The sequence below is a fragment of the Dendropsophus ebraccatus genome, chromosome 4 (assembly GCF_027789765.1).
Source record: "Dendropsophus ebraccatus isolate aDenEbr1 chromosome 4, aDenEbr1.pat, whole genome shotgun sequence".
In the NCBI taxonomy this organism is placed as follows: domain Eukaryota; kingdom Metazoa; phylum Chordata; class Amphibia; order Anura; family Hylidae; genus Dendropsophus; species Dendropsophus ebraccatus.
The window spans coordinates 143,924,986-143,952,351 of record NC_091457.1 but is presented as its reverse complement, the minus strand read 5'-3'; the positions used below and the strand labels follow the sequence as shown (position 1 = coordinate 143,952,351).

Below are 27,366 nucleotides of genomic sequence, written 5' to 3'. Positions count from 1 at the left end.
CAGGTACAGTAACAGGAGCGACAATCAGGTACAGTAACAGGAGAAAGAAGCAACAATCAGGTACAGCAACAGGACACAGTGGTGACTAACAGGTACAAGAGCAGCAGACAGGTGATGATTAGATACAAAAACAGCGAACAGGGGCAATGATCAAGGTATAAAAGGATTCATTTGTCTTTAGTAAAGAAGAAAGAAATATGTAAAAAAAAAATGTAGGAACAGGGTGAAACATAAAAAACTCGCCTCTCCCTGTACCTCACCAGTGTTGGATCACTGCTCCGGGACCCCTGCCAGGCTCCGGGAGCTCCACCCGAGCCAACATCATGACCCGGTTGATGGACTGCCCGCTCAGCCAGTCAGAAAATGGGGTTGGAGGCCGCTGCAGTCAATGATTGGCTGAGCGGCCAGTCCACGAGCCGGGACGGGCATTTTCCCCTTTGTGATGATGTCATCACAAACTGGGGAAAATGCCTTTTGTTATATTCGCCATTGTTTCTGCCTCGTTTCAGATCTTAGCCAGGGCCGGACTTCTGCTAAGTGTTTTTTTTTCTTACACTGTGACCTAAGGTTGTTCAGCACTGCCAACTCTGATCTCCTCCGCTGTGTGCAAGAAATCAGATCCTTGGAGTGCTGGACAGCCCCTCGTATTAGTTTACACTGTCATTAGTCTGTAATGATGGACCAATCCCAGCGATCCCTGTCCCTGGCTAGCTGTGATAGGTCCCTGGCTGATTTTGCCTGGTGACAGTTTAACACATTCACTTACATGTACGCGTGGTTGCGCTAAAGTGCAGGAACCTCAGATGTATACAGTATATACTTGAATTTGGGACGGATAAACCTAAACAAACATTTATACCAGAATGATAAATTGTCTTCTGTATATTTCTCTTAAAAAACAGGATTTTTAGAGTTTTTCTGAGCTTTTATTTCTACAAAAAACTAAAGCTGGTTGAAAAGTTATCCCCTAGCAAAAACACGTATATTGTAGGGCTGTGGACTTAGCAATAACATATAGACAGGATCTTCCCTGGGACGAGGTTGGTCACTCGGTATCTCAAATGTAAGTTGCTGCAATAAAGTGGTAAAAAACAGGAAGAGTTCCATTCTGGCAAGTTGTTCTCCCACGCACACTCTCCGACCTACAAGAGAAAACATATTATTTTCTGCATACCATCACACATTACAACTTGAAAAAATGGAGGGATGGAGGGATGTAGCACTGCGTCCTCTTCATCCTCACCATTTGTGAGGGTCCAGAGATCAGACCCCACAAAAGAGAAAGTGATAACATACTGTATTGTAGTGATACGCCATCACATCTTATGATTAATAACTATGGCCTATTGGCACAGACCATGCTAATGCAAAACTTACACTATTATAAATCCCAGGTACTAGGTGTTACTAACATTCAAGGGTGTCTGTCAATAGACGTGTGCTCCCCAAATCATTGGTCCTTTCACATACACATTAGAGATGAGCGAACCGGGTTCGGGTTCGAGTCCATCCGAACCCGAACGTTCGGCATTTAATTTGCGGTGGCTGCTGAACTTGAATAAAGCCCTAAGGCTATGTGGAAATCATGGATATAGTCATTGGCTGTATCCATGTTTTCCAGACAACCTTAGAGCTTTATCCAAGTTCAGCAGCCCCCGCTAATCAAATGCCGATCGTTCGGGTTCGGATGGACTCGAACCCGAACACACATATATTTAACATATTATCTGACTTGAGGCCAAAGTCAGGAATGGATTTGAAAAAAAGAGGAATCTCAGAAATGATCCCTTTAAATACTATTAGGCTATGTTCGCACAACGTACTGTATATTTTCGTAAAATTATTACGAGAATATACGTTGCATTGCTGTCTATGGGATCCCCGCCAGAGGGTATACAAATAGTATACGCTCCGGCCGGGATCCCTAGCGGTGCCGCAAACAACTGACATTTCAGTTTTCTGCGGCCGCTATTCATTGAATAGCGGCTGCAGAAAACCATGTTAGTGCACACTATGGAGCGAGCGGATCCGGACGCACGCTCCATAGTGTGCAGTGGAGAGTTCTGATGCGAAAAAAAGACACTAGATGCATGAAGTCTGACCTGTACAGAGAGTCACAGCTCAATGTGTCCACCAGTCACAAGACTGCCTTCTCTCTGGCAGTCTCAGATGACCTGGGAAACACAGGACTTCCTGTGTTTAGACTCTTTGGGAAAAAAACAGAACACAGGAACTGCGGTGTTTTCTATGAAAACTTTAAAAAAAAAAATAATGCATGTAAATTGCAAAGTTGCGCCATAGCACTGATATATCTACTGATGATTTAGGTTTTGAAAGTTAGAATGACAGGGACACTTTAAGTCTGACATTGTATGCTCTTGGCTCTGATTCAATTCTGGGTAGTTGTCTATGTCTAAATGATTTAATGACCCCTGTATATAACATGATAGCTGACACCAATGAGATTTTCAGACTCACCTGCAGAAAATGGGATAAATGCTTCTCGTTTTATAAACTTTCCGTTCTCATCTAGAAAATGCTTTGGGTAAAACTGGAAAGGTTTCTCCCATACTTGCTGATCTTTAAGCACAGAGGACAGGTTGGCGAGGACAGTGGTGCCCTTTGGGGGGAAAAAATGAAAGCAAATCTGAGGACAGTAAGGGTATGTGCACACTATGGAATGGCGACGGAAAACCTGTTGCGCATTCCACAGCCCTCACCCGCTTGCGTGTCATAGACTCCATTCTATGCATGGGCGGATTCCGCCCTCCGTCCAAAGAATGAACCTGTTCATTCTTTGGACATACAACGGAATCCGCCCGCGCATAGAATGGAGTCTATGACACGCAAGCGGGTGAGGGCTGTGGAATGCGCAACGGGTTTTCCGTCGCCATTCCGCAGTGTGCACGTACCCTAACACATCCTCACTCCCCCTTTCATCTCTATCCCTGCTTGACAGCCAGCTGGAAGCTGAACCCTGACTGACAATCAAGCAGGGACAGGTATAGAAGGGGGAGTGAGGAGACATTTCAGCCCACGCCTCTTTGTCACGTTGTCCCAGAGAATAAAAGCCTTTTCCTACAGTATGGAAGCACAGACTGATATATGAAAGATACCATGTGTCTCCTTGACCTTACAGCGGCAGCAATTTGAAACCTGATTGCTGCTGACAGATTCACTTATATTATAGAAATGTTATAGCATGATAGTAGTCATAAAGCCGAATAGTAAAAATAACCACATCCTGATGGAAACTAGCAGAATTTATCTCAATGACCTTCTGAAGTTTTACCTTTGGTATAATGTAACCTTTAATCTCCATGTCTCTGTAGGTCATGTGAGGCACAGAGCAGGGAACTATAGCCCCACATCGTTGTACTTCATGGATCACAGCATTAGTATACGGCATCTGCAGCACATCCCCCATTGTCGGTTTCCGCTCTCTTCCAATCACTTGATCAATTTCTTCCTGTACTTTGGCTGAATGACAATATTTATTACTACATAAATACTTCTACATAACTTTACTACATGTGCTTTTTATAAAGGAATAATATTAAGTTGTTATATAAATAAAAATTGTAAAAAAACACTTGGGGGGGGGGGTACCCACAGAAGAGAGAGATTGCAGGCGGACGGCGCTACTTTCTCATAGCACACAGCCCTTACAGAACATTTATAAAAATTACAAGAGAATTAAGGTGGACAAATAAAAAAAGAAAGAGAATATGGGTCAAATAGAGAGAAGAAAGAAAGAAATAGGAGTTAACATATAGGGTGCTACAAGAACATTTTAAAGGTACATCACCTTGGTTTTTTTACATGAACAGATCGATGCCAGTGTGGGGATAACAGTGGCATGGTCCTTCTTTTGAACCGCCGCCCAAGGCCGTTTCTGTGGTCTCTGCCGCCTGAGGCAAACCTCAGGCGGCCGCCCCACACTAGCGACCCCCCCTGCCTCCCCCCCCCCACCATCACCACCACTCATTCACCACTGTACCCCGCCGGGCCCCCGTCAGCCAGCATCTCCCTTTGCCCTTCAGCCTGTGGTGAGTGTCGGCGAGGAATGCCTGTAACCGGAGTCTCCCCCGCCCGGACAGCATCTGATAAGATGCTGAGAGCGGGGGAGAACTCTATTGATATGTGCCGCGCTGTAATGACAGCACCACGCGCGGCTGATTCATTACAGCATCGCACGTATCAGTACAGTTCTCCCCCGCTCTCAGCATCTTATCAGATGCTGTCCGGGCGGGGGAGACTCCGGTTACAGGCATTCCTCGACATGGGAATGCAGCCCTTATAGGAATACCCCCCCCCCCCCCCCCCCCGGCGCTCCCGCGCGCACCGATCCGACTGCAGCCCTCGCCGACACTCACCACAGGCTGAAGGGCAAAGGGAGATGCTGGCTGACGGCGCGGGAGCCCGGCGGGGTACAGTGGTGAGCGCTGATGACAGGACAGGCAAGCGGCTGCAGGGCTGCTGTCTGCCGCCCCCTGCAGGAGCGCAGAAGCTGCCGCCTGAGGCGGAATACTCATTCCGCCTCATGGCAGAAGCGGGCCTGCCGCCGCCCGGTTACCGCACGTGACGCTGGTCTATTTCCGATCACTGGCTCAGTCTGAAGCAGCTCCCAGTGTGACGATCTCCCCTCTGTGACGCAGTTCCTTTTACTCTAATGGAGCCTCGTCACAGAGGGGAGGGAGTTTCGGCACACTGGGGGTCGGCGGGCCCCCCTCCAGTGCTTCAGGCCGGGCCGCTGCTTGGGAATAGGCCAGCATCACGTACGGGAACTGGGTGGTGGTTCAAAAAAATGGCTGTGCCACCGGCATCCCTGCACCAGCGCCGATCTGTTCAAGTTAAAAAACAAGATGTACCTAGTGGTACTTTCACTTCAAGAAATAATATAATGCAATCTGTGAATAAATAAAGTTTTATTGAATAAACTTAAAGGTGTTTTCAGGACAAATGTGAAACTTAAAGGTCAACTCCGGTGATATTTTCTTTGGTAATTAAAACTATATAACTTTGTAATGTGCTTTATTTAACTTTCTCTATCACCCCCCCACCTGCCCACCCCCTGGAAGTATTAAAAACGCATATGTACCTGATCAACCATGGCTGGCACCATCTTGTGTCGATGACATCTCCTTAGCGGGCATCAGACGTTAGGATATGACTCACAGCTTGCTCAGCTCCAAATGGCTGAGCAAGCTGTCAGTCATCTGATGCTGCCGGCCGAAGAACAAGGAAGTACCGGAGAGAAGAAAACGCAGATGGGAGCTTCGGGGACCCGTGGTTGACAACAGATTCAAATTGAGAGTAAACATAAGTCTAAGAAAAATTTTGTCTATGTTTTTTTTTTTTTTTTTTTTTTTTTTTGCTCCTTAGCTTCGGAGTTGTCCTTTAATGTCTGATTGTGTGTTAATACAATAAACAACCACATATGTAATTAAATTGAAGTGTTGCTACTCACATTGGACACCTGGGTAGAGGATCATGTACAGTAGCGCCCACCTCAGGGTGGTACTTGTAGTTTCTGACCCAGCAGTAAACAAATCATACGTCGTCAGAAGCAGGTTTCCTTCATTAAAGCTGCAGGAACTGTCCCCTTTCACCTATTATTAAAATGGTACATAGAATAAATGAGGTCAACTTAAAAGGGGTTTCTGGGCTTCACAAAAAGCTGCCAGGTGGCAGGGATTAGAAGGGTAAAAGCCGTCTTTAAAGCGTAACTGTCATTTTTTTATTTTTTTTTTACAGAATTCAGTAGTATAAGTATTTTAAGAAACTCTATAATAGGTTTTATTAGCCAAAAAAGCCTCCTTCTGTACTCAAGAAGCAATTTCCAAGCCCCTCCCCCCGACTTCTTATCTGTGCATTATCAGTCAAAGCCGTCTTCATTACAGAGAAGCCAGTGAAGACGGGCTCTGCTCTCTCCATTATATCCTATGGAGGGGGGGGGCCCGAGGGAGATGAGGGAGCAGGAAGAGGAGACATGAAGGTCAGCTGTTTGTAGACTCTCTGGGCACCTAAAACGCTGGATTCAGGGGTCAGAAAGGTCAGTGCTTATCTAGGAACTTGCTGAGAGAAGATTGCAGGGTGTTGTGCTTTGCAGAACTCCTCTATGCTCTCTCACTCCTCTCAGCCCCTCCCCTCTCCATAGCCACATAATGGACACAGAAATCCTGCTTCTTCTGAAGTGAGGGGGGAGGTAGGAAAACAGCTTTTTGACTACAGTAGGAAACTCTTTTGGTAAATAAAACCTATTACAGAGTTTCTTAAAATCGCATGTACTATAGATATTTACTGTTTTCAGAAAAATGACCCTGAAATGACAGTTACGCTTTAACTCTATAAGTGTTGTTAATATACACATACAGTTGAAAGCTATTGAACCATCAGCTTCTTGCAACAACATTTATTCTCATAGGAAGCTTTAAGCTAGCGACACAGAGAGTAGCATATGACTGTGGCCTGGTACGGGCAAGCATAATGGCATTACTCATTGATCCACCTGCTTCAAAGCAGAAGTCTCTGGTGCCTGGCATGAGAGCAAAAAGAATGTAAGTTTATTTGTTTGTTTGTTTTTATATTAACCCCTTCTGGACCGGGCTAATTTTCGTTTTTTGCGTTTTCGTTTTTTTCTCCTTGTGCTTAAAGGGCCATAGCAGTTGCATTTTTATACCTACAGACCCACATGAGCCCTTATTTTTTGCACCACTAATTGTACTTTGCAATGACAGGCTGAATTTTTTCATAAAGTACACTGCAAAAGCAGGAAAAAATTAAATGTGTAGTGAAATATTTGGGGAGTATTTGTTTTTACGCCATTCGCCCTGGGATAAAACTGTCTTGTTATATATATTTTTAAGTCGTTACGATTACAACGATATGTAACGTATAATAAGGGATGAGGCTGCAAGCAGTGATCAGATGCGGCTGTCAAGTAATCAGATGCAGCTGTCAAAGTTAATTAGCAGGCACGGCAATCGGACTGTGCCCGCCGGGACCACGGCGGTTCAGAGTGAACTCCCCCAGTCACGCGAGGACGTACAGTTATGTCCTCGTGTGGGAAGGGGTTAAGGATGCCTTTACACACACCGGATCCGCAGCCGATTTCACGCTGCGAATTCGCAGCAAAATCCGCTGCGGATCCGGTGTCAGTTCATCCCTATGAGAATACATACTTGCAGCGGGATTGACATCCTGCTGCGAGTATGTATGTTAACCCCCCGCTGGCCCAAGCATACATCACTTCCTTCCCGCTCCGGCTTGCTTCAGGGGTTGTCGGCAGGACGTCCCACTCAGCCAATCTGTGGCTGCGACAGGGCAGCGCACTGATTGGCTGAGTGGGACTAGCAGACGCCGAGAACCCCCAAAGCAAACCGGAGCTGGGAGGAGGTAATGTATGCTTTGGCCAGCGGGGTGTTAACAAACAGTACATACGTGCAGCAGGATGTCAATCTCGCTGCAAGTATGTATTCTCATAGGGATGAACTGACACTGGATCCGCAGCGGATTTTGCTGCGAATTCGCAGCGTGAAATCCGCTGCAGATCCGGTGTGTGTGAAGACACCCTAAAGAGGTATTATGCTCAAACATACCTTTTGATATACTGAGACGAACAATACATTCCATACTTGTTATTATCTAGTCTTCTCCCAGTTGTAAGCTACTGCTTTCTGCTGAAGTCACACACTAGTGGCCCTGATTACACTGCTGCCTGCCATTAACCCTTTAAACCCTGTGATCTATAGCAATTGTGGCTTTTAAAGGGGTTGTCCAGTGAAAAGCTTTTTCTCTCAAATCAACTAGTTTCAGAAAGTTATATAGATTTGTGATTTACTTCTATTTCAAAATCTCAAGTCTTCCCATACTTATCAGCTGCTGTATGTCCTGCAGGAAATGTTTTCTTTTCAGTGCCCTCTGCTGACATCTCTGTCCAAAAAAGGAACTGTCCAAAGCTGGAAAAGTTTTCTATGTGGATTTGCTGCTGCTCTGGATAGTTCCTGTCTTGGACAGAGATGTCAGCAGAGAGCACTGTGTCAGACTGAAAAGAAAATGACATTTCCTGCAGGACATACAGCAGCTAATAAGTATGGGAAGTATGGTTTGGTCACGTTTTATTCATTCATGTGTTCCTATTGTCCTCCACACACCACGTGATCTCCATCTGCATCATCATCACCTGTGCAGATGCCCACCAATCAGTGAAAAGGTGGGAGGGACATCAGGAAGGGGTCAGTCACAGAAAAAGCGACAATGAAGGCAAAGCTCTCAGGGCAGGTCCCGATTATGTGACGTATTGTCACAAAATGGCGGTGGGAGCGGAGGAAAGTGCGGTCGACAGTGACAACAGTGGAGAAGAACTTCGGTGAGGTCAAGAAAAACACTCAATAAATACACTAACAAGATGCAGGAATCTGTAATGTAAGTATATTGCAACATTATATAACTTTTATTAACCTTTTGATTGACGGAAATTTTCAATTCAGCGGCGTAACCCTTTAACTTTAGACGAAGCAGAGTTTTGAGGGAATGCCAGTGCTTCAAACATTTCATCTTCACCAGTAGTAACAGGTCAACCACTTTTTGGAACATTATAAAGAGATCCAGCTCCCCTGTATACCTACTATGTATAGATACCGGTGAAAGAAAAGACAAATGCTTCGGCCAGATGTCTACTTACTTTCTCCATCTCCATTAGAAAGGCGTCGATAAAATCACGGACGTTGTTTGGATTCCAGATTTTTTTATGCTCTGAAACTATTTCCTTTAAGAATTCAATTGTCTCACGCTCCGACTGCATTACATGGTTGACAAGCCAGGGGACTTTCATGAGGAGAGGAAATTCATTTAGGATCTAAAAGGTGAAATCAAGAATTGTCCAGTATGATAATATTAAATACTGATATATACATTTATAAATAGCGACCTGGCTATTCAGTCCTTTATGACTGCTTAGTGTGTTTATGGCAACTAGAAGAAGAATGTTACACATTTATTAATTTAAAGAGTCACTGTCATTTTTTTTTTTTTTTTTTTTTTTGCAGAAATCAATATTCCAGGCGATTTTAAGAAACTTTGTAATTGGGTTTATTAGCCAAATATGCCATTATCTGCATTCAAAAAGACTTTTCCCCCCTCCCTCCTCTTTTTTATTCACTGCAAAAAATCTGGAAATTGTGACTTGTTACATCAGACACAACCCTGTCTGTTCTATAGAGAGGGGAGGGGGGAGGAGAGAGGAGGGAGTTAGTCAACAGCAGAAAGCTGAGAACAAAGGGATTACAGGCATGGAGCTGGGTGACAGCTGTAATCAGAGGTCAGAGAGGTCAGTGCTGACTGTCAGAGGAGATAGAGGGTGATATATTTGTAGATTAACTCTTTGTTGTCCTGTTTTGGTGTTTTATTTAGCTCTCTCCATAGGAGAACAATGAAGACAGGGGGGAGAGCTTCAAACTGCTTTTTCATGATAAAAATTCATTTTTCGGCTAATAAACCCAATTAAAAAGTTTCTTAAAATCGCCTGTACTTTTGATTTCTGCAAAAAAAAAATTCACGACAGTGGCACTTTAAAGGGAAAGTGTCACATTTTTAATTAAATTAATTAAGATAATTAAATGCAAGAATGTAAAAGAGAAATAACAGGTTTACTATCTTTAGTCATTTAGGAGCATTATTTAAGATGAAGTGCCGAGTAGGCATGAAACAGCTGTCGCTGTGAACGCAAAGGCGTCCTCTCGCAGACCTGTGTGTGCACCTTTTTGTATGAACTTAAATAAATGCAACTGAGAAGACTTCAAGTGGTAAGTGCCATGTTCTATTATTCTTTATGCTGCCTATATGTCCAATTACACGGGCGAACTCCGGCCTGATCATTTTAGTGAACGAGCGATAATCTGCTAGATTGGCGCTCGTTTACTGGATCTATAACACGGCCTGATAATCGGGCAGTAAAGGGTCCATTTACACAGAAAGATTATCTGACAGATTATCTGCCAAAGATTTGAAGCCAAAGCCAGGAATGGATTTGAAAACAGGAGAAATCTCAGGTTTTCTTATGACCTGATCTCTGTTATAGTCTGTTCCTGGCTTTAGCTTCAAATCTTTGGCCGATAATCTGTCAGATAATCTTTCTGTGTAAATGGACCCTAAGGGATGCATGGACATTGTTAGTGATGTCCATGCAGCCCTTGCCCAAACACCTGACACCTTCCCTCTTCTCACTTCTGCCTTCTCTCAGCGTCTGAGCACAGGCGAGAAGACCAGGTGCAGGGAGAGGTAAGGTGTCAGGTGTTTCGGCAATTGTCAGCCATGCATCGCTATTACACGTAGCGATGTGCGGTCGGCGCCCGACGATTTTAGGTCCAAACCTAAACCAACGATCAGCCGATGATTGTTGTCGTCGGCTGATCGTTGCCTCTATTACACGGAGCGATAATTGGTCCAATTCAGCCAAATATCAATCCATGTAATAAGGCTCTAACAGTGACAGTGTCTATATAGAGTGCAGCAGAAAGTTAGTGTTTATTGACAGCTGCAATAAAAGGGTAGGCGTTATGAAGCAAAGTTGGTAAAATTAGATGTGTACCAGATACAGTAGATATATGTAAAGGAGGACAAATGTGCTGTTCTTAGTACAGTAACTTACATCCATGTACTGTTTTAGGGGCCTTTTACATTAGCCGATTGTGGTGAGAAAAATCCTTTAATCGTTCAAATATACGTGATAATCTTCTGGTGTAAATCCGACAAGGATTATACTACAATAATCAAAAAATCGTTCATACGTGGGTGATCGCATTTTTTGAACTAACCTCAAAATCATTGTTAAAGGAGAACTACGGCGAAAATTTTTATTAAAGTATTGTATTGCCCCCCAAAAGTTATACAAATCTCCAATATACACTTATTACGGGAAATGCTTATAAAGTGCTTTTTCCCTGCACTTACTACTGCATCAAGGCTTCACTTCCTGGATAACATGGTGATGTCACTTCCTGGATAACATGGTGATGTCACTTCCTGGATAACATGGTGATGTCACTTCCTGGATAACATGGTGATGTCACTTCCTGGATAACATGGTGATGTCACTTCCTGGATAACATGGTGATGTCACTTCCTGGATAACATGGTGATGTCACTTCCTGGATAACATGGTGATGTCACTTCCTGGATAACATGGTGATGTCACTTCCAGGATAACATGGTGATGTCACGCCCCGACTCCCAGAGCTGTGCGGGCTGTGGCTGCTGGAGAGGATGATGGCAGGGGGATGCTCAGTGTCCCTCCAGTGCCCTGTGTCCCTCAGTGTACCCCTTCCATCATCCTCTCCAGCAGCCACAGCCTGCACAGCTCTGGGAGTCGGGGCGTCACATCACCATTTTATCCAAGAAGTGACATCACCATTTTATCCAAGAAGTGACATCACCATGTTATCCAGGAAGTGACATCACCATGTTATCCAGGAAGTGACATCACCATGTTATCCAGGAAGTGACATCACCATGTTACCCAGGAAGTGACATCACCATGTTATCCAGGAAGTGACATCACCATGTTTTCCAGGAAGTGACATCACCATGTTATCCAGGAAGTGAAGCCTTGATGCAGTAGTTAGTGCAGGGAAAAAAAGCACTTTATAAGCATTTCCCGTAATAAGTGTATATTGGTGATTTGTACAACTTTTGGGGAGCAATACAATACTTTAATAAAAAATTTCGCCAGACTTCTCCTTTAATCTTTCTCAAGTCTTTCTGTGTAAACACTCATTGGTGACAGTACATGGAAACAAATCCAAATTACGAATATTGACAGGATACAAATTACGATCGCATTAACGACTCTTCGTATCAATTTATCATATCGGTTAAAAGAAAAGATCACCACTTAGTTCGCCAAAAAAGCGATTGAGCGATGCTGTCTGGCAATGCTGAAAATTAAGCTGCAGCCAAAAAGCAATTGTCAGTTGTTGCTGTTATTCATTTCTTTAGTTTTATGATTGTGTCAGAGTGTTTTGTGGCTACTATCGCCATATTGCTTTTAAGTTTTAAAAGTACCTGGCCCAAGACTCCAGATTTACCCTTTAGGGCGGCATCTGAGAGACGTAATAGTAGCTGGAATTTCGCATCATTGTAATCAAACCGATTCCCGAATGCAATGGAGCAGATGATATTACTGACAGCGTTGTTTATGAGGAAATGTGGATCAAACTGATCTGCAAAAAACACAACAATACACTATATGACTAAATACACTAATACAAAAGTTTTGATCAGTCATAATGCTGAGACCCTCACTGATCAGGAGAACAAGCTGGAAGAAGTATGCGGTACTGCATGATGATGCCTGGCTCGCAGCAATATCCATCCAGGTAGCTCCATTCTAATTCTATGGGACAGCGCATAAGTGCAGCATGCCCATGCATTCTCCTGTTCACTGGGGCTCTTGGCAGATCCCCAGCAATATACACCCAAAAAATTGGATCCCACTAGGGGAAAAATTAAGAGGTAGCAAATCAATCATTATACACCTAAAAAAAAAAAAAAAGAATATACCCCCCCACACACACAAAAAAAAAAAAACATATCGAACTTCATTAGCAAACATATATATCATTTTATTAAATTAATGCATCACAAATATATAAAATCATGTATTCAGTGTGAGGAGAAGAGGAAGACACAAGCACAGTGGAAAAGAGCCAACAAACTTTACTGGATAAGCAGATAAGTATATTGTATAGAGCTGGACACTATATACACCATAGGAATAATACTATTTGGGTTAAAAAAGTGCAAAAACAGACAACATAATGGTAAACAAGCCGCCATACATAAAAGCATTTACAGTGCTGGTCAAAAGTATTGGCACCCCTGCAATTCTGTCAGATAAGCTAAAATTATTGTTGTTTTCCCTGAGACCCATTGGCATCACAACATATGGGGTATTATCGCCCCTGCGAGCCCCTGGGACGGAGGAAAATTTTATTGAAAACAATAGAAAACTTTAATTAAACTCAATTAATCCCCTCCTACCGGAAGTATAATAAGCCCCACCTCTCAAACAACATCAGTCAAATAACAAGAATCCATAATAAGGGAGGGAGACTTGTGATGCCAATGGGTCTGAGGGAAAACAAATTAACTTAGTAATTTTAGCTTCCATTGGCATCACAGCGTATGGAGAACTAGCAAGAAATATCCCCTGAGGGTGGGTTATAGCCGCATTGAGAACAGACCTAGCGAAGGCGGTTCTGGCTGAAAAATTAACATCAAGTCTGTAGTGTTTTACAAAGGTAGGCGATGACGACCAAGAAGCAGCTTGGCAAATATTCCACAAAGGCACAGAAGATCTTTCAGCCCCACTAGAGGCCACCACTCTAGTGGAATGTGCGTTGGTAAATTCAGGAGATCTTTCCGCAGCAAAGTAAGGGCCCTATTCCACAGTAACGATAATCGGCCTGATCGGCCACATTTGGCCCGATTCGGCCAATTATCGCTCGGGGAAATAGAGAGAACGATCAGCCGATGATCGTGTCATCGGCTGATCGTTCATTTAGGGCCAGACCTAAAATCATCGTTCCCCCACCACGCATCGCTACGGTTGAATAGCGGTGCGTGGCGGGCGACCGGCGATTTGACAAGCAGCAGCATCATACATTACCTGTCCAGGCTTCTTCTTCGCGCTGTCTTCATCCCCGGGTCCCGCACGCTCTATCTTCAGAATGGCCGGTCAGCTGACGGAGCGCTCAGTCAATCACAGGCCAGGACCGCCGTGGCCTGTGATTGGCTGAGTGTGGCCTGTCAGCTGACCGCCATTCTGAAGATAGAGCGCGCGGGACCCGGTGATGAAGACAGCGCGGAGAAGAAGCCTGGGCAGGTAATGTATGATGCTGCAAGGACATCGGTAACGATGTCCCTGCAGCCCTCGCTCAACAATCATTGGGCCGTAAAATAGGCCCAGTAAACGAGCGGCGATCTAGCAGATCGCCGCTCGTTTACATCGTTGATCGGGCCCTCCTCGGCCCGTGGAATAGGACCCTAACACAATCCAATAGTATCACATATCCATCTAGAGATGGATGGCTTGGAGGCTTCCTTCCCCTTGTTTCTTCCAGAAAAAAAGGATAAACAGATTCTCATGCTTCCTGAAAGGACTTACTCTAGATAGGTAAATCCTGATGATCCTAGAAACATCTAGAAGCGAAAGATCGATATCTTCTTGGGACTGCACCGAAGGAGAAAAATCTGGAAATACTACCGATTCATGAATGTTAACTAATAAAAGGTACTTTAGGAAGGAACACAGGTAAAAATCTAAGGGTCACCTTGTCTTCTTCAAAAATTAAATAGGGAGGAGCAGACCTGAGAGCTTGGAGCTCCCCCACCCGCTTGGCAGATGTAACAGCCAACAGAAGAGCCACTTCCTCCAATGGTTCAAAAGGAGCGAGGCAGATACGTCTTAGAGTCCACATGTCTGGTCACTCTAGGTCTTAATCTTGATATGGCCTTGACAGAGTTTTTCACCTCCAATTTTTGAAAAAGCCTGTAATTCAAATGATCCAAAAGAGCGGTTGTTTGGACCTTAATGGAGCCCGCCGTCAAACCTTTATCAAAACCTTCTTAAAAATTTAAAAAGTTGAGGAGTAGAAGGCTTTAATGCATCAATTTGTCTTGACAGACACCAGAATCGGAAGATGTTCTATATACGAATTTAACATTTATTAGTGGAAACGCTATGTGCATGAGAAAGGGTACGAAGCACATTTTCAGAAAGTTCAGAATTTAATACGGTCCTCTCAGTCTCCAAGCTGTGAGACTGAGACTGACTAGGTCCTGGCATAGGTGAAGTCCTTGGGATATTAGGTCCGGCTCTTACGGGAGTTTCCAGAATTCCCCCTTTGTCATATCATGAGAAGGGTGAACCACGACCTCTTCGGCCAGAAGGGAGTGATGATGATTACCGATGCTTGATCCACTCTGATCTTCATAAGAACCCTCGGGATCATGGAGATGTGCGGAAATATGTAGGCTAACTGATCTCATCTTTGGGTTAACTGAATGAACAGTCTCCTCGGAAGCAACCATTCCCCCGGAACCATAAGTCCCCGACTCAGACGATCTGCCAGCGTGTTGTGGATGCCTCTGATATGTAGAGCAGTCAGTCTGTCTAGTCTGGGTTCCGCCAATTTGAAGAAAGATTCCACTTCTCTGATAAGTAGAGATGATCTGATACCACCCTGCTTGTTGATGTAAGCTACACAAGCAGTGTGGTCTTTCCTGATCTTCACGGCTTTCTGGAATAAATTCGGAGCAAAGCGTAGAAGAGCTAGATATATAGCTCTGAGTTCCCTGACGTTTGACGGCAAAGATGATTCTTGGTTGTTCCATAAGCCTGACACCAAGCTCTCTTCCAGATGAGCACCCCAACCCGAGCCTGAAGCATCCGTGGTGATTGTGATCCATTGAGGTTCAGCTATTAATGCTCCATACTTTACCTGCTTCCACCAGGTTAGGGACTGTCTGGTTTCTGCTGATAGAACATGCAGAGCCTCTAGGTCTTCCAATCTCCGATTCCAGGTTGTCAGGACTTCCCTCTGGAGGTACCGCATGTGCCATAACGCCCAAGGGACTGCATCTGCAGCCGAGGAAAGGAGCCCCAGAAATCTCATTAATGTCATTAAGAGTCACCTGGCGAGGAGAAATGAGAAACTGGGCGCCTCTCTGAATACATATCACCCTGGGTGTTGACAAGAATAACTTCATCTGTATGGAATCTATGATGAAGCCCAAAAAAGTCTTTGTCGTGGATGCGACTAGATCTGACTTTTCCAGGTTGATCAACCACCCCAACTGCTGAAGTATGTCCAGGACATAATTCACCTGAGAACTCAGAAGATTCTGAGTCTGGGCCATAATCAACCAACCGTCCAGGTAGGGAATAATCTTTATTCCCTGAAGCCTGAAAAGAACCATGACGGCAGACACAAAGGGGCCGAGGTTATTCCAAAGGGAAGATCCTTGAACTGCAGGTGTCGTACCTTCCTCTTGAGCTGAATGGCAATACACAGGTATTTCCTGTAAACTGGCAGAATAGGGATGTGGAGATAAGCGTTCTGAAGATCTATGGAAACCATAAAGTCTCCCTCCTGGAGGATGGTCTTTACGGATCTTATATTCTCCATGCGGAATTTCTTCTTTGCCATGAACTTGTTTAGATACCTTACATTAATAATAAGCCTTCACTTTCCGGATGGCTTCGGCACGAGAAAAACCCGAGAATACACTCCTAGTCCAGTCCAATTCTTCATCCTCTAGTGCTTTGATCTTCAAAAGATGAAGAATCTCTTCTTCAAACACTGGATGCTTTACCGGACCTAGGAAGCGGGATACCAGAAACCTTGGGGGAGGAAGAGGAGACAAAGTAAGCAAATAACCACTGCGAATAATGCTTATGATCCACTGATCCTTTATTAGTTTTTCCCATGCAGGAAGAAAAAAGGTTAGTCGCCCCCCCCACAGGAATACTTTTTGCGTCAGAAGTCAGGCTTTTTGGAGGAATCCTTGTTCTGCTGTTTACCTCCACCTCTTTTATTGTAGTACCTTGCCCTTCCTCTAGACTGGTAGCGACTCTTTCCTCTCTGAGGAGATCTGCCTCTCCGAAAGGAACCACACGATCTGTTAAGGGTAAGGAGTACCCGGTTTCTTAACAGACATCTCTTCCATGATTTTATCGAGTTCTGAACCGAATAACCTACCCGGCTGGAAGTCTAAATTACAACGTTGAAATTTTCAGTTAGAGTCCCCAACCCAAGACTTCAAACAAAGAGCGCAGCGACCAGCCGTAGATAAGGCCATAGTCTTAGCTGCCAATCTAGTCTCCTGAGAAGCAGCATCACATAGAAAGTCAATGGCCATGTTATCTTTCTTGAATGAAAGGAAGACCATGTCCCTGTTCTCTCCGGACTCTAGATCCTCCTGGACTTTAGCTAGCCATCTCCTGAGGCTTCTAGAAACCTCAAAGGAGGAAATAGCAACTGAGTGGTTGCAGCAGTATATGTCCTTTTAAAGGCCACCTCAACTCTCCTGTCCATAGGATCCTTGAGGTTAGAGCCATCTTCTGCAGGTAATACGGTGACAATTTAGCAATGGCTGTGTCCACTTTGGGAGGATCAATCCAGTCCTTAGATTGTTCCTCCTTAAGGACATAAGGTTTTAAATTTTTTTCTCAAAACCGGCGCCTTTTCTGTTTTTTTCCATTCAGTCTGAGGCATCGACATGGATGTTTCCCCAACAGAAAAAGCCCTCGGCTTTTTGGCAGGGGAAACTCCATCCTCTAACTCCTCAGGGTGGATTTCAGCCTGAACAGCCTTTCGGAGTTTATAAATGCTGTCCATTGGAAATAACCCCTTTAACATTTCTTTTTCGTCCTTAGATGGAGAGGATGATTCACATGAAGAGGAAGAACCCACTTCATTCAATCACCTTAAACTCAGTCCCCTGAGGAGAGTGAACCTAGCCCAGCCCCCAATAACAATACTCACAGGCTGGGATACAGAAGGAGAAATACTATGTTTGGATTTCTTCTTTTGACAAGAATGGCGACATTCTCGATTAGCAAGTGATTTTTCCACGTAATCTTTCACCCATATTACCACATCCTGCAAATCAGGTTCCTCAATATTTTTAGGACGACAAGCGGTACAACGCACTGTAATACACATAGTAAGTAACGTAACACCTTACGTATAATGAAAAACCTTAATGATGATCTAGGCGCAGCATACAGTATTTATATCCATCCGGCAGAGGAGTGTCACATTCAGCACAAAAAAAAAATGTTTGCGCTTAGTAGATTTCTTCCCTAAAGGGCTAGTCTCCATAGCCGACATCTGAGAAATAACAGATCAGGGTAAGACCATAACATAGCAAGGATGTATAAAAACAATCCTAGCTTGTAAACTCAATTATCTAGCTGGTAATATCCAAAACGACCACTAGATGGCGGTAAGAACTTACTAAATGGATGCACAAGGAGCTCTGGATACCTAACTGAAAGGAATGCAGCAGAAGAGAAAGCAAGACTCACAGAAGAATCAGACCCAATCTTAGCTCTACCAAGCGGTCCTTTAATAAGCGCCGGCACACGCTGTCGTCATAGCGCGGCGGCGACGGATGACGCGCTACGTACGGCGCATGTCCATCGTGAGGACGTGGGCCAAGTCAGAGTAATGGTGGCCGCTCCAGTGACACGCAAGGCCGCAGCAATGCGTGTCACGCCTGAACCTGCTAGCCACCGCCAGCCGCGAATCACAACCTGGCGCAGCACACCAGGAGAGTTACACAGGAGCAAGACTGCTCCCATGAATCAATAATAAGGTACCTAAAAAAGAAAAACAAAAAAACAGTAGGAGGGAGAAAGGTCCCCTGGGGCTGATAGAGCAAAGAGAAAAAAGACTGATGTTGTTTGAGAGGTGGGGTTTAGTATACTTTCGGTAGGAGGGGATTAATTAAAGGGGTTGTCCAGTGTGGGGGTAGTTTTTTGGGGGGAGGAGGTGGCTGAAATAAAAGACGTCCACTCACCTCCCCGGTTCCAGCGGCGGCTCACTCATCGCGGCGCTCCGGTCCCCGGTTCCCGGACGCTTCCTGGTGTCTGACGCCGCCCGAAACGCTACGTCTCAGGGCCGCTCAGCCACTCAGTGAAGGAGGCGGGATCCGAGCGGACTTCACACGGATCCCGCCTCCTTCACTGAGTGGCTGAGCGGCCCTGAGACATAGCGTCTCGGGTGGCGTCAGACACCAGGAAGCGGCCGGGGACCGGAGCGCCGCGATGAGTGAGCCGCCGCTGGAACCGGGGAGGTGAGTGGTCCCCCAAAAAAACTGCCCCCCACACTGGACAACCCCTTTAAGTTTAAATTAAAGTTTTCTATTGTTTTCATTAAAATATTTCTTCATCCCAGGGGCTCGCAGGGGCGATAATACCCCATACGTTGTGAAGCCAATGGGACGATAGGGAATACTCAATTTCTTCCAGAAAATTATTGCAATCACAAATGCTTTGGTATTAATCTCTTCATTTAACAAATTGAATTTCAATTGAATTAAAAAAGAATTGTCAAAAGGCCAAATTGGATAAATTCCACAACAAATAGGGGGTGGACAAAAGTATTGGCCCCCTTAGAAAAATCATGTGATGCCTCTCTAATTTGTGTACTTAACAGCAGCTGTTACTTACCTGGGGCACATAACAGGTGGTGGATATAACTAAATCACACTTGCATCCAGTTGAAATGGATTAACCCCTTGCCTCTAAAGCCTGTTTTGGCCTTAAAGGAGACCTGTCACCCTCCGTGCCGCGGTGACAGGCTCCCGACCCCCAGCTGGATCCCCTTATACTGACCTCATCCCGCCGAGTCCCGCTGCCGGAGCCGGTCCTGGGATGGAGATATCCTGGTCAGAAGCCGGCACGGGCACTGTGGAGATAGGTCCGGCGTACATAGAGAATGAATGGAGCCGTGCCGCCGGCTTCTGACCGGGATATCTCCGTCCCGGGAGCGGCTCCGACAACGGGGCTCGGCGGGATGAGGTACGGATAAGGGGATCTAGCTGGGGGTTTGGAGCCTGTCTCCCCGACACGGGGGGGGGGTTACAGGCAGGGCCGATTCAAGGGTTTCTGCCGCCTGAGGCAAACCTCAGGCGGTCGCCCCGAGTGATAGCCGGCATCCCCCCGAACCAGCACCCCGCCCCCCCCCCCCCCGCCGCCGCCGCAGCCATCTACTCACCTGTCCCACACCGCAGCCGGTCCGCGATCTCTGCTGTCTCCACATCCCGTCAGGTCCCGCGATGTCACCCTGCAGCTGTCACGGACCTCCAGGGTGTGGTGAGTGAGTGGGGTGATCGGGTCGCGCGGGACCCCAGCGCGTCCCCCACCGACCCCGGGCACTCACCACAGCCTGGAGGTCCGTGACAGCTGCAGGGTGACATCGCGGGACCTGACGGGATGTGGAGAGCGCGGGCGACGGGACAGGTGAGCGGCCGCTGTCATTTTTGTTAAGTGATACTTAACAAAAATGACAGCAGGGGGGACATAATGCCGCCCCCAGCCGGACCGCAAATTCTGCCGCCTGAGGCGGAAGGCTCATTCCGCCTCATGGCAGAAGCGGGCCTGGTTACAGGTCCTCTTTAATGACCAAGCTAATTTTTCAAAATCTGACCTGTCTCACTTTATGCGCTTATAGCTCAGTGATGCTTTAACGTATGCTAGCGATTCTGAGACTGTTTTTTCATAACATATGGCACTTTATGTTAGTGGCAAAATTTGGTCACTACTTTGTGTGTTTTTTGTGAAAAACATCAAAATATCATGAAAATTTTATGAACTTTGAAATTCTCTGCTTTTAAAAAAAGGAAGTTGTATCACATAAATTAGTTACTAAATCACATTACCAATATGTCTTCTTTATTCTGGCATAATTTGGTAAACATATTTTACTTTCTTAGGGTGTTATGGGGCTTAGAAATTTATTAGCAAATTATCACATTTTCGTAAAAGTTTCCAAAACTGATTTTTTTTTAGGGACCAGTTCTTTTTTTAAATGGCCGGGACCCCACTCTGAACGGCTCTGAATGTGCAGCCGGGGAGCGCCTCTATTAGCCGACGCGGGTCCCGTTGCCGCGCCGGCTAATTAAGAACTTCAATGCAGCTGTCAAACCTGACAGCTGCATTGAAGTGCTTCAGACCTCACGTCCCTGGTGTCTAGTGGGTCGGATCACCCCCCGTTTCCCCCCCCGAGATCCGTTCTTCTGCCCGTGCCGGGCCTCAGCGTCGCAATGACGCTGATCCCGGCTCGGCAATAGATTGCTGTGGCCTGCAGCAGGCCAAAGCAATCTATGACCGATCTAATCGATCTTTGCTGTGTATATACAAGTCCCCCAGGGGGACTTCTAGTTCATGTGGAAAAAAAAGTTAAAAAGTGTTTTTATTAATAAAAAATCCCCTCCCATAGTAAAAGTCCAAATCACCCCCCCCCTTTTCCCATTTTACAAATATAAATTAATAAAAAATAAATAAACATATTTGGTATCGCCACGCACATAATCGCCTGAACTATTAAATTAGCACATTCCTGATCTCGCACGGTAAACAGCATCAGCGCCAAAAAATTCCAAAGTGCACAATTGCGCATTTTTGGTCGCATTAAATCCAGAAAAAATGTAATAAAAAGTGATCAAAAAGTCGCATATGCGCAATCAAGGTACCAATAGAAAGAACACATCATGGCGCATAAAATGACGCCTGACACAGCCCCATAGACCAAAGGATAAAAGCGTTATAAGCCTGGGAATGGAGCAATTTTAAGGAACATATATTTGTTAACAATGGTTTGAATTTTAAAAAACCATCAAATAAAAGAAACAGGAGAAAAAAGTACCCCAAAATCTGTAACGCAGGTTCTTCTGAATACAACCGTACCCCATATGTGGGCATAAACCACTGTATGGGCACACAGCAGGCCTCAGAAGGGAAGGAGCGTTAATTAGCATTTTCAGTAAAGATTTTGCTGAAGAAGTTTCTGAGCGCCAGGTGTGTTTGCAATGCCCCTGTAGTGTCAGCAGAACAGAACCTCCCCATAAGTCACCCCATTTTAGAAAGTAAACCCGTCAAAGAATTCATCTTGCGGTGTGGTGACCATTTTGACCCCACAGGTATTAGAGGAAAGTATTTAAAATTAGACAGTAAAAATTAAAAGCTCAAATTTTTCAATAATATGTTCGTTTAGTTTGAAATTTCACAATTTCACGAGGGACAGGAGAGAAAACGTACCCCAAAATTTGTAACGCAGGTTCTCTTGAGTACAACGGTACCCCATATGTGGGCATAAACCACTCTATGGGCACACAGCCGGGCTCAGAAGGCAAGGAGCGCCAAATAGCATTTTCAGTGCAGATTTTGCTGAAGAAGTTTCTGAGCACCAGGTGTGCTGGAGTTTGCCAAAACTTACCTGAGAAAGCCAAAAACTTTTTGGAAGAATGTTATCTGCTCAGATGAGACAAAAGTAGAGCTTTTTGGGAAAAGGCATCAACATAAAGTTTACAGGGGGGGAAAAAAAGAGGCCTTCAAAGTAAAGAACACGGTCCCTACAGTCAAACATGGCAGAGGTTCCCTGATGTTTTGGGGTCCCTTTGCTGCCTCTCGCACCGGACTGCTTGACCATGTGCATGGCATTATGAAGTCTGAAGACTACAAACAAATTTTGCAGCATAATGTAGGACCCAGTGTGAGGAAGCTTGGTCTCTCTCAGAGGTCATGGGTCTTCCAGCAGGACAATGACCCAAAACACACTTCAAAAACCACTAGAAAAGGTTTTGAGAGAAAGCACTGGAGACTTCTAAAGTGGCCAGCAATGAGTCCAGACCCGAAACCCATAGAACACCTGTGGAGAGATCTCAAAATGGCCGTTTGGAGAAGGCGCCCTTCAAATCTCAGGGACCTGGAGCCATTTGCCAAAGAAGAATGGTCTAACATTCCAGCAGAGCATTGTAAGAAACGCATTCCGGAAGCGGTTGTTCGCAGTTATTTTTTCTAAAGGTTGTGCTACCAAGTATTAGGCTGAGGGTGCCAATACTTTTGTCTGGCCCATTTTTAGAGTTTTGTGTAAAAACATTGCAAGCAAAATAAATGAAGATATTATTAGCAAATCATTTGTGATTGCAATCATTTTCTGAAAGAAATTGAGTATTATCTGACAGAATTGCAGGGGTGCCAATACTTTGGGCCAGCGCTGTAGAATGCACTGTAAAATTGTGAATTATGAATGCCTGTGAATTGCACAATACCCGCAGTTGCCAAAAGAGTATAAAGTAAATTGCACTAATCCCTAATACTATTGCCAAAGGAAGATCCTCATGGAGAGAGATGTGCAAAAATACAAAAATGTAAACGTATGAGTACAGGCTGCAACACCATGGAGTCCAACAGCACCATAGAGTCTAGTCCCAGATGACCAGGTAGAAAAACATGCATGCCAGATCACCCACAATCCCAATGGAGGAAAACAATCATATATGGTGCTGGGACCCACTTTTGGCCAAGACCCACCACCACCATACATAGCGTCATTCAAAAAGTATGACTCAGCTGTCTACAGTATTCCCACTGAAAGGGAATGATGGAAGAACTGGGTCCTCTTTTCAAGATTGTGCTCCAACCCACCAATCAAGTAGTTATTCCCTATCCTGAGAGTAGAACAATAACTTTAAAGCGTACTTTTCATTTAAACAAACTTCTGACATGTCAGAGGTTTCTATTGGTGGGGGTCCGGGTGCTGAGACCACTGCCAATTGGTAGAACAAAGATCCTTAGGGTTCCATTATAATTAAAAAAGAAAATCAATGGAGACAGCACTTGAAATCGTGAAGCAAAAACCCTCTCTATTATAACTCCGTCCACTGCTACTTTAACAGTGCGAGTGGAGAAGAAGGGGCAGAGCGCATGCTGCAAAGGGCTTCTGCCTCTTCATTCTAGCAATCAGCGGGTGTCTCAGCACCCGGACCCACATCCATTATTTCCACATAGCCTTAGGGCTTTATCCAACTTCAGCAGCCACCGCTAATCAAATGCTGAAAGTTCGAGTTCGGATGGACTCGAGCATGCTCGAGGTTTGTTCATCTCTAACAGGTACCCTTTAAGACCAGTTTTCAGGACTGTCAAGAAAAGGTGATGGTTCATTTGATAAAACTGGACTTGTACGTTTCAGAGAGCAGAGGCACACAAGCCCTCCCATATACACACCTTTTGACAATGAGCCAGGCGGGAGCTCTCTGCCGTGGAATTCCGCCTGCCTCACTGTCAAACAGTGAGGGAAAATTTATCAAACATGGTGTAAAGTGAAACTGGCTCAGTTGCCCCTAGCAACCAATCAGATTCCACCTTTCATTTTCCAAAGAGTCTGTGAGGAATGAAAAGTGGAATCTGATTGGTTGCTACGGGCAAGTTTCACTTTACACCATGTTTCATAAATCTCCCCTAGTGTGTCTATAGGAGGGCTTGCGCGCCTCCACTCTCTGCTCAAAGAATTGACATGTCCCATAGTCAATTATCCCATAGAGCCCTCCCATAGTCCTCCGATGCAGAATTCCACTGAATTTGCTCAGTGTGAACAGGCCCTTAGATACTAAAACAGGTCCATCAGGTGTGCAGAAGGTCACTAGCGGCAGAACTAACTCAAAAGTAGGTGGAAGGGTAGATGGGAATCTATGGATCTATGCAACGGGTCAATTTCAAGATGGTTTATTAAATCACATATTAAAAATTCTGGACAAACAGCTGACACTCACCTTTCTGAGACTTAAATGCAGAACACAGGCACTGAGCTTCTTCTGTCACTGTTTCCTCAAGGGATTTCTTGCCCATCCCAAAGTTTTTAAGTGTTGTCAGGGTAAATCTTCTTTGCTCTTTCCATGAGCTCCCGTATCTGGCCAAAATTATGCCTAATAAGAGCACACAAAATGTTCTGTATCAAATAAATCACTGGGGTTCAACAGTAAAGGAAGTGTAGTTTTAACTCTAGTGTTGTATCTACTTGTATCTAGTATAGTTAATTTCGGTGTAAAAAATGTTTTAGAGGGTAATGTGATCTACAATGTGTATTCTTGTGGGGCACAGATTTTCTCCAACACCAACCAACCTCCAAGGCCAGGAGAAGGTTCTCTTTGAGACATGAAGACACTCTGTAAAAAATGTTTTGCAGAAATCACTCTGCTTTACCACACATCCTCATAGTTACAATATAAATTCATTACAAGAAAAAAGATCTCAACATGGGATACCATGCGCAGGGCCGGCGTCAGCATAGGGCTTACCCGGGCAAGTACCAGGGCCTGCAGCACCTTTAGGGGCCCAGAGAGGGAGAGGGGCCAGGTGTTGTAATATTCAGCCAACTCACTGTAGTGCAGGGTGAGCGCTGAACATCACAAGACACAGGAGACAGATCAGGGCCTGTACAGTGAGAGGAGACAAGAGTAAAGGACCTGATCCCATGACCCACAGGTCCTCAACCCGACAGAGAAGAAGAGGGAGAAGACGGAGCTGTAAGTGCTGTATGTCAGTGTCAGTCAGTCAGTGTCTGTGTCAGTATATCTATGTCAGTCAGTGTAAGTCTGTCTATGTCAGTTTGTCAGTCAGTGTCTGTGTCAATAATGTGCATATGTGATAGTGGTGATTCTGCAGTGTGTAGATGATGGGTGCATAGTGGATGGATGAGGGGCCCCTTGAGGCTTTGTTGCTCAAGGACCCACAAAAACCTGGAGCCAGTCCTGACCATATGTTCGAACAATAGGAATCCGCAGGTAACTTAAAAAGCTATATTTATTAAGGCAATGTATTTCGGCTTTTTAATAGACATGAACAAGCCTTTCTCAAGCCATAAAAATCCTTCCGACATCCACGAATATATATACATAAAATAACATTATTCCTCAATATGGCCTCCATCTTCTTCTGGGTCACAGCCATACTCGAGTGTGTAATTCACATCTCGGTCTTTAATGTTTATACTGTACTAATTTGTGTAACCACAAGATCGCAAAAAATTATTTGGTCCAGAATAACCTGTCTTGCTACTTCTTAGACTCCGGAGTCTAAGAAGTAGCAAGACAGGTAATTCTGGACCAAATAATTATTGGTGTATGTCAGAAGGATTTTTATGGCTTGTTCATGTCTATTAATAAACCGAAATGCGTTGCCTTAATAAATATAGCTTTTTAAGTTATCTGTGGATTCCTATCTGTCTGAATACCGCATACCATCCTGGCGGTTCTGACCTAGATTTAGACACCTGTGCTATCCAAATAGGAAGGATACCAGTGAATCTGCCGGTCCTGTGTAGATTCGGTTTGCTGCATTATTTGTGATATTAATAAATATTATGGTGCTCTTTTTGGATATTTTTGAGGAGGTGGTATGGTACACATTGAACCTTTGAAAGCGGTGTGTGGATTTTTTTTGTGTGTTTAATTGTTTTTAAATGTCTGTATTTTTCAGGTTGTGTACAATAAAGGATTGTTATACATGTTTTTGCTAAACTATTTTTGAGGTGCAATCCATTTTTTAGCCCCTTTTTTGTGTGTTTCTCTGTGTCAGTAAGTGTATTGTATCTGTGTGTGTGTATATATGTATATGTCAGTGAGTGTATCTATGTGTGTCAGGCAGTGTGTATAGGTATATATATATATGTATGTATGTATCTGTGTGTCAGTGGTATATGAGTGTGTGTGTAGCGTTTTATGTGATTAACAGGTTTGCTCCCAAAGATGTTCTGCAGCAGCTTCTACTAATGCTGCCCAGCTCTTCTCTTTTAGAGAACCCACCAATAAAACAGAATGCTTCCCAGCTTATATTGTCTCTTGTCAAATTGTCTCACATTCCAACAATCTGATGATTGACAGATCTGCCTATAAAGATGTTCTGCAGCAGATGATATGGTTTCTGGTTCAATAGTTGTTATTACACTTCGGAGATACAATCTATTCATGGAATACATGTTTGGGCTAGTGTAATCCCATTCCAGTGGAAATGTGTGTATGTGTTTTCTCTTTTTAAATCATAAAGCCAAAAACATCCAAATGACCATGATCAAAAGATTACATACTCCAGTTCTTATTACCATGTATTGCCCCCTCATTAATGACAGCTTGAAGTCTTTTGTGGTAGTTGTGGATGATGCTCTTTATTTTCTCAGATGGTAAAGCTTCCCATTCTATTTGGCGAAAAGCCTCCAGTTCCTGTAAATTCCTGGTCTGTCTTGCATAAACTGTGTGCTTGAGATCTCCCCAGAGTGGCTCAATTATATTAAGGTCAGGAGACCGAGATGGCCACTCCAGAACCTTCACTTTGTTCTGACATCCAAGGAATTGATAATGCCAGTCAGCAGTGTTCAAACTGTGATTAAGGGTACAAACACATTTGCCGTATCCGCAGCGAGTTCTGCGGATCCCGGCCCTGTGTACTCAATGGCAGACAAACTCGCAGCATGATGTACATCCCTGCTGCGAGTTTTTTTTTTTTAGAATTTATTTAAACTTTTTGCACAGATAAAAAGAGAAAAAACAAAACAAAACCAAAAAAAAACAGAACCATACACAAGAGAGGTCAAGTACAATCCGCCCCCTGCAGAGCGAACAAAGGCACATCCATAAGGACCAAATGCTGCAAGCTTGGTCAAAGTACGTTATCATGGCAGTAAAATTTACCAGTTATATTGCATCGCATACAATCAGGGTCGCCTCAGAGCAGAAGTACCCGACCCCCCAGGAACAAGACATGACAGACAACACATACAACCAATCACACACATCCAGACA

At 44.5% G+C, this 27,366-nt stretch overlaps 1 protein-coding gene across 1 annotated transcript in view; it reads right to left on the bottom strand.

The window, feature by feature from the left end:
* Window positions 1-261: 261 nt before the first annotated feature.
* The window catches only part of LOC138788906 (cytochrome P450 2D15-like), a 57,585-nt gene continuing 30,480 nt past the window's right edge, over window positions 262-27,366 (bottom strand). Inside the window, exons 3-9 of the mRNA XM_069967303.1 lie at window positions 24,343-24,495; window positions 12,064-12,221; window positions 8,687-8,860; window positions 5,471-5,612; window positions 3,293-3,480; window positions 2,479-2,620; window positions 262-1,142 (exon numbers count right to left, since the gene is read on the bottom strand). Of these exons, the coding sequence (XP_069823404.1) occupies window positions 961-1,142; window positions 2,479-2,620; window positions 3,293-3,480; window positions 5,471-5,612; window positions 8,687-8,860; window positions 12,064-12,221; window positions 24,343-24,495 (1,139 nt within the window). The 3' untranslated portion in view covers window positions 262-960. The remainder of the gene's footprint in view (window positions 1,143-2,478; window positions 2,621-3,292; window positions 3,481-5,470; window positions 5,613-8,686; window positions 8,861-12,063; window positions 12,222-24,342; window positions 24,496-27,366) is intronic.